The sequence below is a fragment of the Oncorhynchus clarkii genome, chromosome 25 (genome assembly GCF_045791955.1).
Source record: "Oncorhynchus clarkii lewisi isolate Uvic-CL-2024 chromosome 25, UVic_Ocla_1.0, whole genome shotgun sequence".
Taxonomy (NCBI): Eukaryota; Metazoa; Chordata; class Actinopteri; order Salmoniformes; family Salmonidae; genus Oncorhynchus; species Oncorhynchus clarkii.
The window spans coordinates 12,481,961-12,498,618 of NC_092171.1; the positions used below are offsets into that span (position 1 = coordinate 12,481,961).

General features: G+C 44.5%; 1 protein-coding gene across 2 annotated transcripts in view; it reads left to right on the forward strand.

The window, feature by feature from the left end:
- The window catches only part of LOC139383984 (leukocyte receptor tyrosine kinase), a 72,160-nt gene extending 55,802 nt beyond the window's left edge, over positions 1 to 16,358 (forward strand). The window contains exons 18-30 of one of the 2 annotated variants that reach the window (XM_071128613.1): positions 1,945 to 2,043; positions 2,647 to 2,799; positions 3,069 to 3,182; positions 5,644 to 5,830; positions 5,998 to 6,088; positions 11,737 to 11,801; positions 13,258 to 13,387; positions 13,558 to 13,655; positions 13,748 to 13,840; positions 14,086 to 14,187; positions 14,333 to 14,467; positions 14,609 to 14,699; positions 14,787 to 16,358. In XM_071128613.1, the coding sequence (XP_070984714.1) occupies positions 1,945 to 2,043; positions 2,647 to 2,799; positions 3,069 to 3,182; positions 5,644 to 5,830; positions 5,998 to 6,088; positions 11,737 to 11,801; positions 13,258 to 13,387; positions 13,558 to 13,655; positions 13,748 to 13,840; positions 14,086 to 14,187; positions 14,333 to 14,467; positions 14,609 to 14,699; positions 14,787 to 15,818 (2,390 nt within the window). In that variant the 3' untranslated portion in view covers positions 15,819 to 16,358. The remainder of the gene's footprint in view (positions 1 to 1,944; positions 2,044 to 2,646; positions 2,800 to 3,068; positions 3,183 to 5,643; positions 5,831 to 5,997; positions 6,089 to 11,736; positions 11,802 to 13,257; positions 13,388 to 13,557; positions 13,656 to 13,747; positions 13,841 to 14,085; positions 14,188 to 14,332; positions 14,468 to 14,608; positions 14,700 to 14,786) is intronic. The other variant, XM_071128614.1, reaches the window with a different exon arrangement.
- The last annotated feature ends 300 nt before the right edge of the window (positions 16,359 to 16,658 follow it).

Here is a 16,658-nt window from a genome sequence, read left to right on the forward strand (position 1 = left end):
TGCATTTGCTGTTTGTTTTGGTTGTGTTTCAGATTATTTTGTGCCCAATACAAATGAATGGTAAATAATGCATTGTGTCATTTGGAGTCAATTTTATTGTGAATAAGTATAGAATATGTTTCTAAACACTTCTACATTAATGTCGATGCTTCCATAATTGTGGATAATCCTGAATGAATTGTGAATAATGATGAGTCAGAAAGTTACAGATGCACAAATATCATACCCCCCCCCCCAAAAAAACTATATTGTAATGGTGAGAGGTTAGCATGTCTTGGGGGTATGATATTTGTGCGATTCATTCAGGATTATCCGTAATGCTAAATGTAGAGATTTATTATAATTAATGAATGTGTAGAGGAATGCTACAGACTTTGTGACGCAGCAGAAAAATCAGCGTACCCCAAATCCAGAGGTTGTGAGTTGAAATCCCAGGTGGGGCCATATTGAAACGTCAGTACTAAGTGATCATGTCAAATGTTATCATATTGTCATTGATTAAAGACTTGTTGCACTATTTTATCTGAACAGCATCCCACTTACTTTAAAATCTCCATATCATTTCATTCCCTACAACAACAAAAACACGTGAAATTTGCAGTTTCACATGTGAAATAGCTGTTTTCACATGTTGAGCTGAAATGTTCACATGTAAACAAAAAGAGACTTGTTAGGTCAGTTGTTCATATGTGGAACCATATGTTCACATGTATTACATTAAGAGATCACATGTTAAAACCACCTTTTCACATGTGAGGAGAATAACATGTTTTCACCTCACATGTAAATTGCAGAAAATCTAACTAATTGTATTTTCACACGTGGAAAATGTTTTACATGTGAAAATTGAATTTCCACTTCCACGTGCAAAACATTCACGTGAAAATGTAACTTGCACATGTGGAATTGCATTTTCACATGTGGAAAAACTTGAAATGTTGCATTCCTGTTCCACATTTATTTCACATGAGATCATGTTTTCACATGTGTACTTTCATATTATCACATGTTGCTTTTACTTGTTGTCACATGTTATCACATTACCTTCACATAAGATCACGTGTTTTTTCTGTAAGGGACTTCTAGGAAGATTTTAACACACCTAATCCCAATATTTCAACAACAAAAAAATCAGTGTCATTGTAAAGCCCAGTTAATTTTGTTATTTTGACAAAGTAATTTCTGAAGAATATTATTTATTAAATGTTAAACTACATGATCAAAAGTATATGGACACCTAATTTGAAGGCTTGTCCACATACTTTTGGTGATGTAGTGTATGTCATTCTCATTGAAAGCAAGTCTAAAAAGCGGTAGATCTGTTCTATATGCACTATTTCTATGTTTTTGTGTCTTTTACTTTGATGTTTTGTACACCAGTTTCAAACAGCTGAAACTACAAAATGTTTGATTATGGAAAATATATTTCACAGTTTAGATGCTAAAATGATTCTCTCCGCTATACTTGCTTGTTTTGTCACATAAACTGAAATTAGGCCAACTATTGGATTTTTACATTCAATACCCTCTGTCACAAGGGGCTTTATGGCTGATTTGATAATTAACCTGTTATGGTCAACGCTGTTACTTTATTTGGTACTTAATAGACATTTACTATCGTATTTAAAAAAATTTAACCTCTTGAGATGGGAAACGTTTTTATGAAGTTGAACGTGTTCTTTATGAAAAAAATGTTAAAACCAAATTACACTTTTCAAAAGGCACCGAATTGGTTGAATGATCAAGATATGAACAGATTGATTGAGAGACATTTGATTTCTTTCAGCATCGTTAATATACCATACATACCCATCCCTCTACCCAGACCTTTTTTGTTCAAAAGGAAGATTTTTCACTTGTTAGCAGATGAACAGGCAATAATAAGCCATTATTATTAGCTCAAACATGCACTTATCTTTAATATCGTGTTTAATCTAAATCAAGGAGGCGATGCCGCGCTGACTGATGACATCACAGCGGGCGGTCAGGATGGCATCTCCTTTGTTCATCCCATGGGGGAGATATTTCTCCAGCCGCTGGCAGGTAAGGCTTTCTCCTACTACATCAGTGTCACTGGGAGCCAGGAGAGCGCAAGGAAAGAGCCCTGGCCGAAACAGAGATCTGTGTGTCTCTATCACCTGACTGATTCAGCGGGAGAAGTAGGGAAGGGCGCCTCAATCCTCAGACACCGGTGACCTAATTGATAGCCTCACGGATCTTGTTGATCCTGGCACCATGCTGTCTTCTCTTTAGCGGCTGAAAAACAGGCAGCCAATCAATTCTTTACGGCATGACAATGTCATTTGTGGCCAAAGCATGTGCTGCCAATGCTGCCCGGGAATACAAAGCAGTCCTCTTTGTAGTGAAAGACGTGACAAAAACACTAACTAAAACAGATCAATTGATCCATGGTCATGCAGTATCGACATTACAGTGAAAACATGATTAGGTTTAGTTGACCATAGCTAAGAATTTAACTCCAGTGTTTGACGATGTTATGAAGAAGAGATACAAAGAACTCAGATTGTTAAACGTCTTCTCTTTTTAGTCATACATATGGCTAGGTTGACCGGTGCTTGTGCTACAGCATTGTTCTTGTGAGACTCATGTGGTGATGTAATGTCCTCTGTCATCCTCTCCACTCAGCCATGGAGAGCCATGGAGAATGTGAGATCAAGGTGCAGCTCAATTGCAGTCACTGCCAGACCCAGAGCTGCAAACGAGACGAGGACACTCGACTCATCCTCTGCCTCTGTCACAACGAGGAGGTGCTGGCCAGTGACAATGTCACCTGCACAGGTAACTTCTGTACTTTCATGGAAATACCCTCATTTACTGGATGTGTTTTGGGATCATGAATGAAAAATGTTAAAAATGAGTCCTTGAGAATTTCTGCCAATCTGTTTCTTATTAAATGGCACACTCATCAAATAAAATACACGGAGGAATGGAATGGAAGGTTGTTAACGACCTCACTAGTATTCCCATTGTCTTTGAAACATTCTTAGAATCTTAGTGGTTCTCCATCTTTCCCTGCTAACCCTGACCTCTGACCCCCCCCCCCCCAGCAGCCCCTCAGGGCCTCACCCCAAAAGGCCAGCTGTCCCTGTCCCTCATCCTGGCCGTGGTGGCATCTATCGTGGTGACGGGCATCGTCCTGACCTGCGCCAGCCTCACCATCAGTAAGAAACTCTTCCAGTTCTGTGTGGACTCTGTGCCCTCCACCTTTCACCGCCTGTGAGCTGTGAGCTTCTCTCCATGCCGACGATACTGTATTTAACTTTCAGAATGAAAGCATCCTGAAAAAGCAGGACGCTTAGCATTTTAAACCAAGCTGTGGTTTAATGTGTTCTATTTGAGGGAAATGTGACATTGGATGAGAGTGAATGGCAGAAGTCCACGATTCAACACAGCAGTCAAAAACCAGCAAGATACTTAATTGTAGAGAAAGGCAGAGCTTGAATATGAAATAACTCAGAGGCTTGACAGAAAGAGTACACAAGGTGGCCTTTTAGGAATTTAGGCTTATCATTTTCCACAGTGACAATAATGGGTTTGTCTTGCAAGCCCTTGGGCATTATCTTTATTTCAGATTTCAAGCCTGGTGGAGACTAGACATATTTGAACTGTGATACACATCATTTTTGGAGGGGCTTAAGGGATTACAGTGAGACTAACCACCGTTCACTCTTGCACTATTTCAGACCACACAATCGAAGACATTTATGTTGGAGTGAAGAGGTTAGCGAAGTATTCAGTTGGTTGTGTAGCACATTGGGATTGATGGTCCTAATTGTGTGCAATAACATATACTGTATATCTATCTATTCATGCTTCAAAGGGCGCATTGGACATATCTCCAGTAACAATTCTTACCCTCTACTGTATACTTGTTTTATAATCACATTTAAGGTGATACATGGCTTCACCGCTTAATGCTAATGATTGCACAATTACCCTGCTAAAAGGAATGATTAGGGAATTAGGAAAAGGACTGATATGAACCTTTAAATTGTACCTTTGATTATTCTGCTTTGAGGATTGAAAGAGAGAATAATAATCGATTCTCCTAATATTAGTGTCTAACTTTGTCTTGCCAATAGGCAATGATCAAAATCATATTGAATGCTGCTACCGTGTTATGTGTGTACTTAATGCATGCAAACCATGTTTTTTTTTAACCAATTGTCTTATTATTTTTTTGGGGGGGCTAGAAATGTAGGACAGTGAGGGATTATCTGATGTTTCTTTTTGCACTGCCCCCTTTCTGACGCCCGTGTGCTGCGGTAAGAGCGGAGGTCAGCTCTGTACGTGTGCTGCGGTAAGAGCGGAGGTCAGCTCTGTACGTGTGCTGCGGTAAGAGCGGAGGTCAGCTCTGTACGTGTGCTGCGGTAAGAGCGGAGGTCAGCTCTGTACGTGTGCTGCGGTAAGAGCGGAGGTCAGCTCTGTACGTGTGCTGCGGTAAGAGCGGAGGTCAGCTCTGTACGTGGAAGACTTATTTTCCGGGCAGTGCTGATTTTAAAGGAGTGTCTAACCATGGAGTGTCTTACCATGGCAGAATGTCAACTTTTAAGCTTTAAAAGCACTATGGTGGTGACTCATCACTATGCATATGCCCTGTCAGGATCCAAGCATTACTGCTTTTCTGCGAAATGATCTTCTCTAATCCCCTATACCTCTCTCATATAGTGTACATCTCTCAACCGTGGAGGAGTTAATACTACCAATAACAATAAAGTGTCGGGATATGAACGATTAACTATGTGATTACTGTTGTCCGTGAAGGCAACAAACCATCCCTCTATGTTAGTACAGATATTTAGAGTTTGACTTGTGCACGAACTGTAACACACTGTGCCATGACTGAAGTGTAACTGTACTTTTCCCCCCCCCCAATGCTAAATAAATAAAACCCGTAATTAACACAAAGTTTCACCGTGAAGTGAAAGTCCCTTTGGGTATGACCACAGAACGTTCCCATGAGCCTCAGAGGAAGTGATGTCAGAGCTATCAATTCAGAAAACATACTGTACAGTGTCAGTAAATAGTTTCCCTATATCCTAAACACGCAACATGCGTAACACACAACATACAACACATACACACTCAACCCAACACAAAATCCTTAGCCCTGGGCCAGATGGTTTATGCAGCCCCACAGCGGCCCATGGAGAGAGCCCTTCCAGGGTGGAGACAGACCTCAGACACTTAACAGTGTCTCTTCACCTGAGCTCTCCCCCATGTAGGTTGGTAGTCTGTCCACGGGCCCCCCACTCCTCCCCCGAGTGTCGCGTCTGTCTGCACCTGCAGCTCGACATCACAGCAGAGGGCACCTCTCACCTCCACGCATCGCCCCCCAGGGCCCCCACCCAGCCCTCCAGGCAGACTACCAACCTGCATCGAGGCCGCGGGCCGCCTCCACGGAGGGTGAGTCCTCGGTCCTCAACTCACAGACTGTTAGCTAGTCACTGATTGGACCAGGGCCAGAGGCCAGAGGTTAGAGGACAGACAGACATCAGGGTAGTGTGTCTAATGCAGCGCTAGTGGGATGTTGTCTCTGATAGTTACAGTATAGCAACAGTTTGAAGCCGAGGGCTGTATCACAGTGACCAACCCCATCTTCCTGGTCTCTCTACCCTACAGTATACTACCGTAAGAAGAACCAGCTGCATGCGGTCAGGCTGCGTCTCCAGAGTCCAGAGTACAAGCTGAGTAAGATCCGGTCATCCACCATCATGACAGACTACAACCCAAACTACTGCTTTGCTGGCAAGGCTGCTTCACTGAGCGAGCTGAAGGAAGTACCACGCAAGAACATCACCCTCCTCAGGTAGTCCACACACACAGAGAGGCTGACACAGCAGAGATCTATAAGCTATTAAGTGCATTACATGATAATTTATTTGTAGTAGTGTGCTATGTTCAAGTCACTTCAGGTTTTGACTGGACTCTGGAATTAAGCTCTTTGTCATCTGTCTGGCTTGTGTGTGTTTGCAGGGCGTTGGGCCATGGAGCATTTGGGGAGGTGTATGAGGGCCAGGTTCTAGGGATGAATGGCGAGAACACAGCCATGCAAGTGGCCATAAAGGTCAGTTCCTCTTCCTCCGTCTCCGTTACTCGTCCATGACTTGAAGCACATTAGCACATAGCAGTTGAAATGAAGTAATTGCTTTTGGCAGTGCATATGACTGAATGTCTTAAAAACAGGAGTAGAGAGAAGATGGTTAATATTGGTAACCTTTTGACCAAAAATATATTCCTCTATGGTAGTTTTCCTTGACATTTTCTTCATGATATGTACTGCTGGTCTGTTGCATTGAGAACTGTCTGGATGTCGACAATAACAAGGTCCCCTTTTTGCCTCTGTGTTGTAAGCAACAATGACGTGCAGACCTGTAATCGAACAAAGGAGATTGTGCTTGTGACCTTTAAATATACTTCAACACTGATCTAAATGTCATTCTATTAGTCTCTCTGTTTCGCTGTGACACAACATGTCTGTACGTATTGCTTCTGCTTGGAAAAATGCATGATGCAAGTCAAACAATGCGCGATTACGTGATCATTTAAGAGTAGGGTTAAAATCAGTGGAGGCTGCTGAAGGGGAGGAAGGCTCATAATAATGGCTGGAACGGAGCAAATGCAATGGCATCAAACACATGGAAGCCATGGAAACCATATGTTAGATGTATTTGATAACGTTACACTTATTCCGCTCCAGCTATTACCACAATCCAGCCCTCTCCAATTAGGGGAAATGTAACATAATTGCATCACACATACCATAGACGTTGACATTAATGAATGAATTAATTCAGCTACATATATTAATGAATTCATTGATTTTCTGAGAAAACATGGTGTGAAACTCAATCAATAAAATGTATTATGAAGCCCTTCGTACATCAGCTGATATATCAAAGTGCTGTACAGAAACCCAGCCTAAAACCCCAAACAGCAAGCAATGCAGGTGTAGAAGCACGGTGGCTAGGAAAAACTCCCTAGAAAGGCAGGAACCTAGGAAGAAACCTAGAAAGGAACCAGGCTCTGAGGGGTGGCCAGTCCTCTTCTGGCTGTGCCGGTGGAGATTATAAGAGTACAGTTGTGGCCAAAAGTTTTGAGAATGACACAAATATTAATTTCTACAAAGTTGGCTGCTTCAGTGTCTTTAGATATTTTTGTCAGATGTTACTATGGAATACTGAAGTATAATTACAAGCATTTCATACGTGTCAAAGGCTTTTATTGACAATTACATGAAGTTGATGCAAAGAGTCAATATTTGCAGTGTTGACGCTTCTTTTTCAAGACCTCTACAATCTGCCCTGGCAAGCTGTCAATTAACTTCTGATGGCAGCCCATTCTTGCATAATCCATGCTTGGATTTTGTCAGAATTTGTGGGGTTTTGTTTGTCCACCTGCCTCTTGAGGATTGACCACAAGTTCTCAATGGGATTAAGGTCTGGGGAGTTTCCTGCCCCAAAATATCGATGTTTTGTTCCCCGAGCCATTTATTGCTTTTGCCTTATGGCAAGGTGCTCCATTATGCTGGAAAAGGCATTGTTCGTCACCAAACTGTTCCTGGATGGTTGGGAGAAGTTGCTCTCAGAGGATGTGTTGGTACCATTCTTAATTCATGGCTGTGTTCTTAGGCAAAATTGTGAGTGAGCCCACTTCCTTGGCTGAGAAGCAACCCCACACATGAATGGTCTCAGCATGCTTTACTGTTGGCATAACACAGGACTGATGGTAGCGCTCACCTTGTCTTCTCCGGACAAGCTTTTTTCCGGATGCCCCAAACAATCAGAAAGGGGATTCATCAGAGAAAATGACTTTTCCCCAGTTCTCAGCAGTCCAATCCCTATACCTTTTTGCAGAATATCAGTCTGTCCCTGATGTTTTTCCTGGAGAGAAGTGTCTTCTTTGCTGCCCTTCTTGACACCAGGCCATCCTCCAAAAGTCTTTGCCTCACTGTGTGTGCAGATGCACTCACACCTGCCTGCTGCATTCCTGAGCAAGCTCTGTACTGGTGGTGCCCCGATCCCGCAGCTGAATCAACTTTAGGAGACGGTCCTGGCGCTTGCTGGACTTTCTTGCGTGCCTTGAAGCCTTCTTCACAACAATTGAACTGCTCTCCTTGAAGTTCTTGATGATCTGATAAATGGTTGATTTAGGTGCAATCTTACTAAAAAAGCCATATCCTTTTTTGCGTGTTTTTTTTTTGCAGAAATATCCTTGCCTGTGAAGCCCTTTTTGTGCAAGCAATGATGACGGCACGTGTTTCCTTGCAGGTAACCATGGTTGACAGAGGAAGAACAATGATTCCAAGCACCACCCTCTTTTTGAAGCTTCCAGTCTGTTATTCGAACTCAATCAGCATGACAGAGTGATCTCCAGCCTTGTCCTCGTCAACACTCACACCTGTGTAAACAAGAGAATCACTGACATGATGTCAGCTGGTCCTTTTGTGGCAGGACTGAAATGTTTTTTGGGGGATTCAGCTCATTTGCATGGCAAAGAGGGACTTTCCAATTATTTGCTCTCTTCCAATTAATCACTCTTCATAACATTCTAGAGTATATGCAAATTGCCATCATACAAACTGAGGCAGCAGACTTTGTGAAAATTAATATTTGTGTCATTCTCAAAACTTTTGGCCATGACTGTACATGTACAGTTGAAGTCGGAAGTTTACATCAGAGTCATTAAAACTCGTTTTTCAACCACTCAACACATTTCTTGTTAACAAACTATAGTTCTGGCAAGTCGGTTAGGACATCTACTTTGTGCATGACAAAAGTAATTTTTCCAACAATTTTGTACAGGCAGATTATTTCACTTATAATTCGCTGTATCACAATTCCAGTGGGTCAGAAATGTCCATACATTATATTGACTGTGCCTTTAAACAGCTCGGAAAATTGCAGAAAATTATGTCATGGCTTTAGAAGCTTCTGATTGACTCAAATTATGTCAATTAGCCTATGGGAGGTGTACCTGTGGATGTATTTCTAGGCCTACCTTCAAACTCAGTGCCTCTTTGCTTGACGTCATGGGAAAATCAAATTAAATCTGCCAAGACCTCAGAAAATAATCGTAGACCTCCACAAGTCTGGTTCATCCTTGGGAGCAATTTCCAAACGCCTGAAGGTACTTCATTACTGCCACTTTTAGTGAGTTTGGTGCACATCCGGAGGACAGGGAGCCATTTATTATATTCAACATAGGAGGGCTAAGTACAGGAAATAGCTCTTTCAGTAGTTTAGTAGGAAGAGGTTATATTAGGCAGCTGGAAGGTTTAGAGTCCATTACTATTGCTGTGGAATGTGTCGAGAAATACAGGATTAAAAAACCTGAGTCTCTAAATTGATCCAAGGTCCTGGCAGTTCTGTGCAGACTGAGGACAACTGGGTTTTGGAGAAATACACATATTCAAAGAGGAGACTGCAATTATCTTTCTAATGCTCATGATCTTTTTGTCAAAGAAGTTCATGAATTCATCACTGCTGAAGTGAAGGCCATTATCACTTGGGGAATGCTTGTTTTTAGTTTGCGTTGCGTCAGTATTTGAATTTTTCTCAATCAATTTTGAGAAGTAGGCTGATCGAGCAGCAGTGAGGGCTTTTTCGATAATGTTCGTCCAAGCTAGTCGGAAGACTTCCAATTTGGTGGACCTCCATTTCCATTCCAATTTTCTGGAAGCTTGTTTCAGGGCTCCGGTATTTTGTGTATACCAGGGAGCTAGTTTCTTGTAACAAATATTTTTGTGTTTTCAGTGACATGACTAGATCTAGGATATTACACAAAGTTAAGTTTAGATCCTAGGTTAGGTGGTTAACTGATTTTTGTACGCTGACGTCCTTGGGTAGGTGGAGTCTGAAAGGGCATCTAGGAATCTTTGCGTTATCAGAGAATCTATAGGGTGGCTCTTGTTAATCCTTGGTTGTGGTCTGGGCAAATAAAATGGTGGTCCAATAGTTCAAGATTATGAGGAAAAACATTTAGATACACTATCTATTCCACAGGATAAAACTAGATCCAGGGTATGATTGTGACATTGCGTAGGTCCCGAGACATGTTGCACAAAACCCACTGAGTCGATGGCTCTGAAAGCCTTTTGTAGTGTCTGTGGACTATTATGACTACGAGGCCCGATAGGAATTCAGGGAACTCGGTGAGGAACGCTGTATACGGCACAGGAGGCCTGTAAACAGTAGCTATAAAAAGTAATTGAGAAGTCTGCATAGATTTCATGACTAGAACCTCAAAAGTCAAAGACGCAGTCATTTTTTTCCCCCCTGTAAATTGAAATTTGCTGCCATAAATGTTAGCAATACCTCTGCCTTTTGCGGGATGCGCAATGGATATGGTCATTCGAGGAACCAGAAGGAGAGGCTTCATTTTACACAGTCAATTAATCAGGCTTGAGCCAAACACCTCAAGTTTATGATTCATTGACTATGACTGCCTTGGAAGTGAGGGATCTAACATTAAGTAGTCCTATTTTGAGATTAGGTATTTTCACTCTCTTTCAATAATCACAGGAATGGAAGAGGTCTTTATTCCAGGGAGATTGCTAAGGCGAACACTGCCATATTTAGTTTTGCCAGACCTAGATTGAGGCACATACCCAGTCTCAATGGAGAACATTGAGCTGACTGTGCTATCTTTTGTGAGGGACAGAAATACGTTTTCAACCAGTGATTCATTTGTGAGTCTGCTGTAGAGCTCATCACTCCCCTTTTACTGGGAGGGGGCCAGAGACAATTACTCAATGCCAATATATATTTCTAGTTAAATTACACGCTGAAGTTATGTTGCACTTAATGACCTCTGACTGTTTCAGCCTAATTTGTGCTGATGTGGATAACAGTATCCCTATACCATCTACACTCACCAGTTTTAACCTCAGCCAGCACCATCTTCAGATTAGCCTTTATCTCAGTAGCCCTGTAAACAATGTATGCTGAACAAAAATATAAACGCAACATACAGTTGATAGAAGGAGTAACATACAGTTCATAGAAGGAAATCAGTGAGTTTAAATAACTTCATTAGGCCCTCAAAAATGGATGTCACATGACTGGGCAGGGGCACAGCTATGGGTGGGTCTGGGAGGCAGGCCCACCCACTTGGGAGGCAGACCCACTCACCGGGGACCAGGCTGAGCCAATCAGAATTTTTTTTTTTTCTCCAGAAAAAGGGCTTTATTACAGACAGAAATACTCCTCAGCAGTCCCCCTCAGACAATCCCGCAGGTGAAGAAGCTAGATGTGGAGGACCTGGGCTGGTGTAATTACACATGGTCTGCGGTTGTGAGGCCGGTTTGATGTACTGCCAAATTCTCTAAAACGACGTTGGAGGCAGCTTATGGTAGAGAAATGAACATGACATTCTCTGACATCAGCTCTGTTGGACATTCCTGCAGTCAGCATGCCAATTGCACGCTCCCTCAAAACTTGAGACGTCTGTGGCATTGTGTTGTGACATAACTGCACATTTTAGAGTGGCCTTTTGATTGTCCCCAGCACAAGGTGCACCTGTGTAAGGATCATGCTGTTTAATCAACTTCTTAATATGCCACACCTGTCAGGTGGATTGATTACCTTGGCAAAGGAGAAATGCTCACTAACAGGGCTGTAAACAAATTTGTGCCATTGGGTGTGTCTCTCACTGCTCTGCTCTGAATAGGACCTGATTGGCCTGACTGCCTATTGTTACCTCTCTGCTCCACAGACTCTTCCGGAGATCTGCTCCGAACAGGACGAGATGGATTTCCTGATGGAGGCCCTGATTATGAGGTGCATTGGGCTGGAACACACAGCCCCATCCACTTCCTCCTGCACACACACACACACACACACACACACACACACACACACACACACACACACACACACACACACACAAAGGATGCATACTGTAACATAGCGTACCATGAGGCAGGTGGATGAGACCCAAACACTGTCATGCCATCACTTAGCGCTCAGCAGGCTAGTCTGCTGCCATGTTTTGTGTGCTGCTTGTTTGGTTAACCAGCTCCCCAGCTGTTTATCATAGTGAGTCAGGTAATTCATCCCTATCGAGGAGACAGCAGCTGGTTGCCAGAAGAACCTTGTCTCTCCTCCAAATGGAGCTCTGCTGAAAGCATTAAAAAGCATATCTGTCGAGCAGATGCTGTCGGGCTAAAGCAGGCACAACAGAGTACATAATAAGCAGCTTGGGGTAAATTGGGACCCGGAGTGTTTCCTGGCCATGAAATAACCCTAGACATACAGATGTAAACACAGACGCATTAATGTAGACGCCCCCACACAACATCACACACACTTTTGTAACAATCCGTGCTTAATTTGTAAATCGGGAGGTGTCGTAAACAAAAAATGAGTGTGTGAGTTGGGGAGCTCAGAGGTACCGGAACCTGTATAATAAAGCCTGGCTTGCATGTAATCACATTTTATTTGCGTGGTGACATAGAGCAGTAGAGTAGAGGCACTTCCAGAAGTTGCACACACGGGGAACATTTTTAGTAGCCTAGGGTCTGGGGGAAAATGTGGCCTTTCAATAAACAAATTCCATGCAATTGACAAATTGCAACTGACAGCTTTGCAGAGCGTTCTCGACTTGTAGGCTATGTCTCGTTAATGGGCTACTATACACAATCCACAGCTAGGCTATTTATTTTTCATTTTTAAAGAAGCTATTGATCCTCTGTGGCTAAATTAGTAGGCTACTCTAAATTATTTCATTTATTTCTGGACAGACAGCAGTAATTCTATAACTTTTTCAAATGTATTTGAATTAATCAGGGGTGCTCCAGCTCCTCCAGAACCCTTCGCGCGGTTGTGATTATATATGGAAATAAATTAAGTACAACGCTGGAGAGCGGAGAGTTGCAGGCTCATGTCTATCAGAGCAGGGAGAGGGATCATAGAAAATGAATCTAATTCTAGTTCTGTGAGCGATGAAGCCGTGCTTCTCACACAGCCACACGTTGGTCTCAAACATAATGTTGCTCAAACCATAAACCCAGGCCGGCTGTACCCCAATCAACTCTTAGAATATTAGGTAAGGGCTGAAAATCTACTTTTTTATATTACGTTTATTTTTTGCCAAGAGGTACCGGATCCGGCCAAATAGTTTCAGGAATGAAACGGTCCAAAACGGAATGGTGCCGGATCCTGTGTACCCTGAAGCTATTACAGCTGTCTGGCCTGAGGCAGTGTATTCACCACCACTGTCCTTGTGTGTCAACAGTAAGTTCAGCCACCAGAACATAGTGCGCTGCATCGGGGTGAGTCTGCAGATCCTGCCCCGCTTCATCCTCCTTGAGCTGATGACTGGAGGAGATATGAAGAGCTTCCTGAGACAGAACAGACCCAAAACGGTCAGTAGCTTCCTGAGACAGAACAGAACAGAAACAAAACGATCATTAGCTCCCTTAGACAGAACCGACCCAAAACGGTCAGAAGCGGAGTGTCTCTCAACTGTTAAACAGCCCTGTAGGTCTGTGTAGGTAAAAGCCAGCAGTAATGGTTTTGTATGGTGTCTTTTCAGAGTCAGAGCTCCTCCCTCACCATGCTGGAGCTGTTACACGTGGCCAGAGACATCGCCTTCGGCTGCCGTTACTTGGAGGAGAACCACTTCATCCACAGGTTACTATGTCCTCCTACCACAACCTAAGCATGACCTTTTTGTATACGGTATTCATATTACATAAAGAGGTATTCAATGTTGTGTGTTTCAGAGACATAGCTGCCAGGAATTGTTTGCTGACCTGCCCTGGGCCAGACAGAGTGGCTAAGATAGGGGACTTTGGAATGGCACGTGATATATACAGGTACACTTAAACCACTAGTACTATCTGTCCCGATAGCACGCTCGGCATCTACCAAGCCTCTTGATCTTCATGACATGAGCCGTTTAATTTCTCCATTGTTTTTTTCCTAGTTGAAATCTCAATGTATCTGTGGGATCAGTCTGGTCTCGCTCCATGCAGTGATGAAGACTCAAGAGTACTATTCCCATTGAGTTATATACCTAGAGGAGTTTGAGACGCTAACCATGACTCATTCTCCTCCATAGGGCCAGCTACTACAGAAAGGGCGGCCGTGCCATGCTGCCCGTCAAGTGGATGCCGCCAGAGGCCTTCATGGAGGGCATCTTCACCTGCAAAACTGACACCTGGTAACCCGTTTACTCTTCTACATGATCCAAAGTTGATGTATCCAAAGTTGAATGAGTGGTATAAGTACATACGGCCAGTGTAAATGGGACAGCAACTGATTTCTCTTAGCAACTTTTTAAACTGAGCTCTGTTCTCCCTCTGCAGGTCGTTTGGAGTACTGCTCTGGGAGATTTTCTCTCTTGGCTACATGCCTTACCCCTGCAAGACCAACCAAGAGGTTCTGGAGTTTGTGACGAGTGGGGGGAGGATGGACCCCCCGAAGAGCTGTCCCGGGCCTGTGTGAGTAGATCAGATTGAGCTGATGGAGAGTTGACTCTTGGTGGGAATTTATAATGCATTTACTGTTGTTGCAAGGCCTATATGCAATTTCAGACTTAAATCCATGATATTGAGTTTTTTTTTCTCCCTTCCCTTCTGTAGTTACCGGATCATGACTCAGTGCTGGCAGCACTGCCCTGAACACAGACCCAACTTCTCCACCATTCTGGAGAGGATCAACTACTGCACTCAGGTACTGACCCACTGGCAGCCTGGGATGCATTTCCTTTATAACACACCATTTTATATTTACCATTTATATTCTCGATCTCCCACCCAGGACCCTGATGTGATCAACACACCCCTGCCTGTGGAGTATGGCCCCACAATAGAGGAGGACTTGAGCACTGTGATCTGCCCTGACACCTCAGGCAGTCTGACCCCTCTGCTGGTGGCCCCCTCCCAGGAGGTCTCTCCCCAGCTCAGCAGCCTGGGTCTTGGCATTGGTCCCACCCCACTGCCCCAACCACACAAGCCCCGTCTGCTGCTACATAGGCCCCAGCAGCTGCCTCAGGAGGTGGCCTCATACCGTGAGGCCCTGGAGCCCTGCTGGGCTGAGCCTGTCCCTGCTCCAGGGGTCTGCCCTGGGGCCTGGCTCCAACCTGAGCCCCTCCTCCAGCCCTGCTCCAGGAACAGCTCCTTCTCAGGCAGCCAGAGGCTCAAAAACAAGACCAAGAACCTGTGGAACCCAACCTATGGCTCTTGGGTGCTGGAGAGCTTTGGTCAGGGGAAGACAGCACTGTCTCATACCCAGTCCATGCCCCTGTCCAGCAGCTGCTCTGCCCTCCAGGCAGCACCCCCTACCTCCGAGTGCACCGACTCTGGGTGCGATGGCAGCCTCGGCCTCCCTGCCCCCAGCAGCCTGTGCTCCTCATCCCCCTCCTCGTCCTGCCAGACCCTTTCTGCTCCCCAGGGTGCACCCAGCCTCAGCCTGGTGTCCTCCCGGAAGGGCCCAGCAGGAGGCGCCAGTGGGGGCCAGGCCGTGGACCTGGCTAAGCTGCAGAGCTTCCCCTGTGGCAATGTCAACTATGCCTACGACGAGCAGAGCTACGAGGTGGAGAGACTGCCCCTGGTGGTGCCCAAAAGCCCAGAGCCCTGCCCCAGCACCAGCTGTGCCCCCAGCGGCTCTTTCTCCTCCTGCTCAGGGGCAGGCCTGGGTGCAGCCTCCTCTTGTATGCCCAAACTGCTACTGAAGCGCCACGCCAGCTATGGACACGAGGATGTGAGGAAGCACACCAAACCTGAGAAACCCACCCGGGACAGAGACTCAGGCTTCTCCCTGTCGGAGGACCTGAGCGTCACCCCTGTCTAACTGTGGCTCCTGGGGGGGAACTGGAACAGACCGCACAGATCAATGGCCACGCACAGGAACACACTACTGGAGACGGCAGCCATTTTGACCAAATAATTTTCACTCCCTTTTGTCTATTCATTGTTTTATTTTATACAGTTTTGGTGCAACTGATGCATTCTAGTTAGCGTAGGCAATGAGAGAATTATATGAAAGGCACAGTAGCAGGAAAACACAACAGTTTACAGACCGGAAGAGATGCTGCATTGCCAGGAGACAGGTGGTATGTTCTCTTCCTGATGTGGAATATGACACATCCCATGAAGGATGTCACTGGCACAGAAGCACATCCAAGCCTCAGTGGATTTCTAGGCCCTTGCTGGATTCATCTGCGCTGTGTGTGTCTCCTCTGCTTCGGGGCTCTTTTGTTAGTCCATTCCTTTCTTCTCTGTTTCTACCATTACCTTTTTTATCCCAACAACAATCCTCTACCCTTGAGCCCATAACATGCTCTCCATCCAGGGAGAGCACTACAGCTTGACCCTGTGCGCCTCTCAACGGTGCGTCGTGTGTGTGTGTGTGTGTGTGTGTGTGTGTGTGTGTGTGGGGGTGTTTGGTTCGTCACTGAAACTATGGATAATAAAGTTGTATTGTAGGTTTACACTGGAATGAATGACTGGGATTGACTGCTAAATCAATACTGTGAAGACATAAGAATCTCTGGTTTCCCTATGCAGGTGATGGTAAGGCAGAAAGGAGAATTACAATGTGCGAGGATGCTATGACGGGTACAGTCTAGACTAGTGTAGGAGCTCCTTGCGATAATTATAATGACTTGTCACCTACAAGGTGCATGACCAA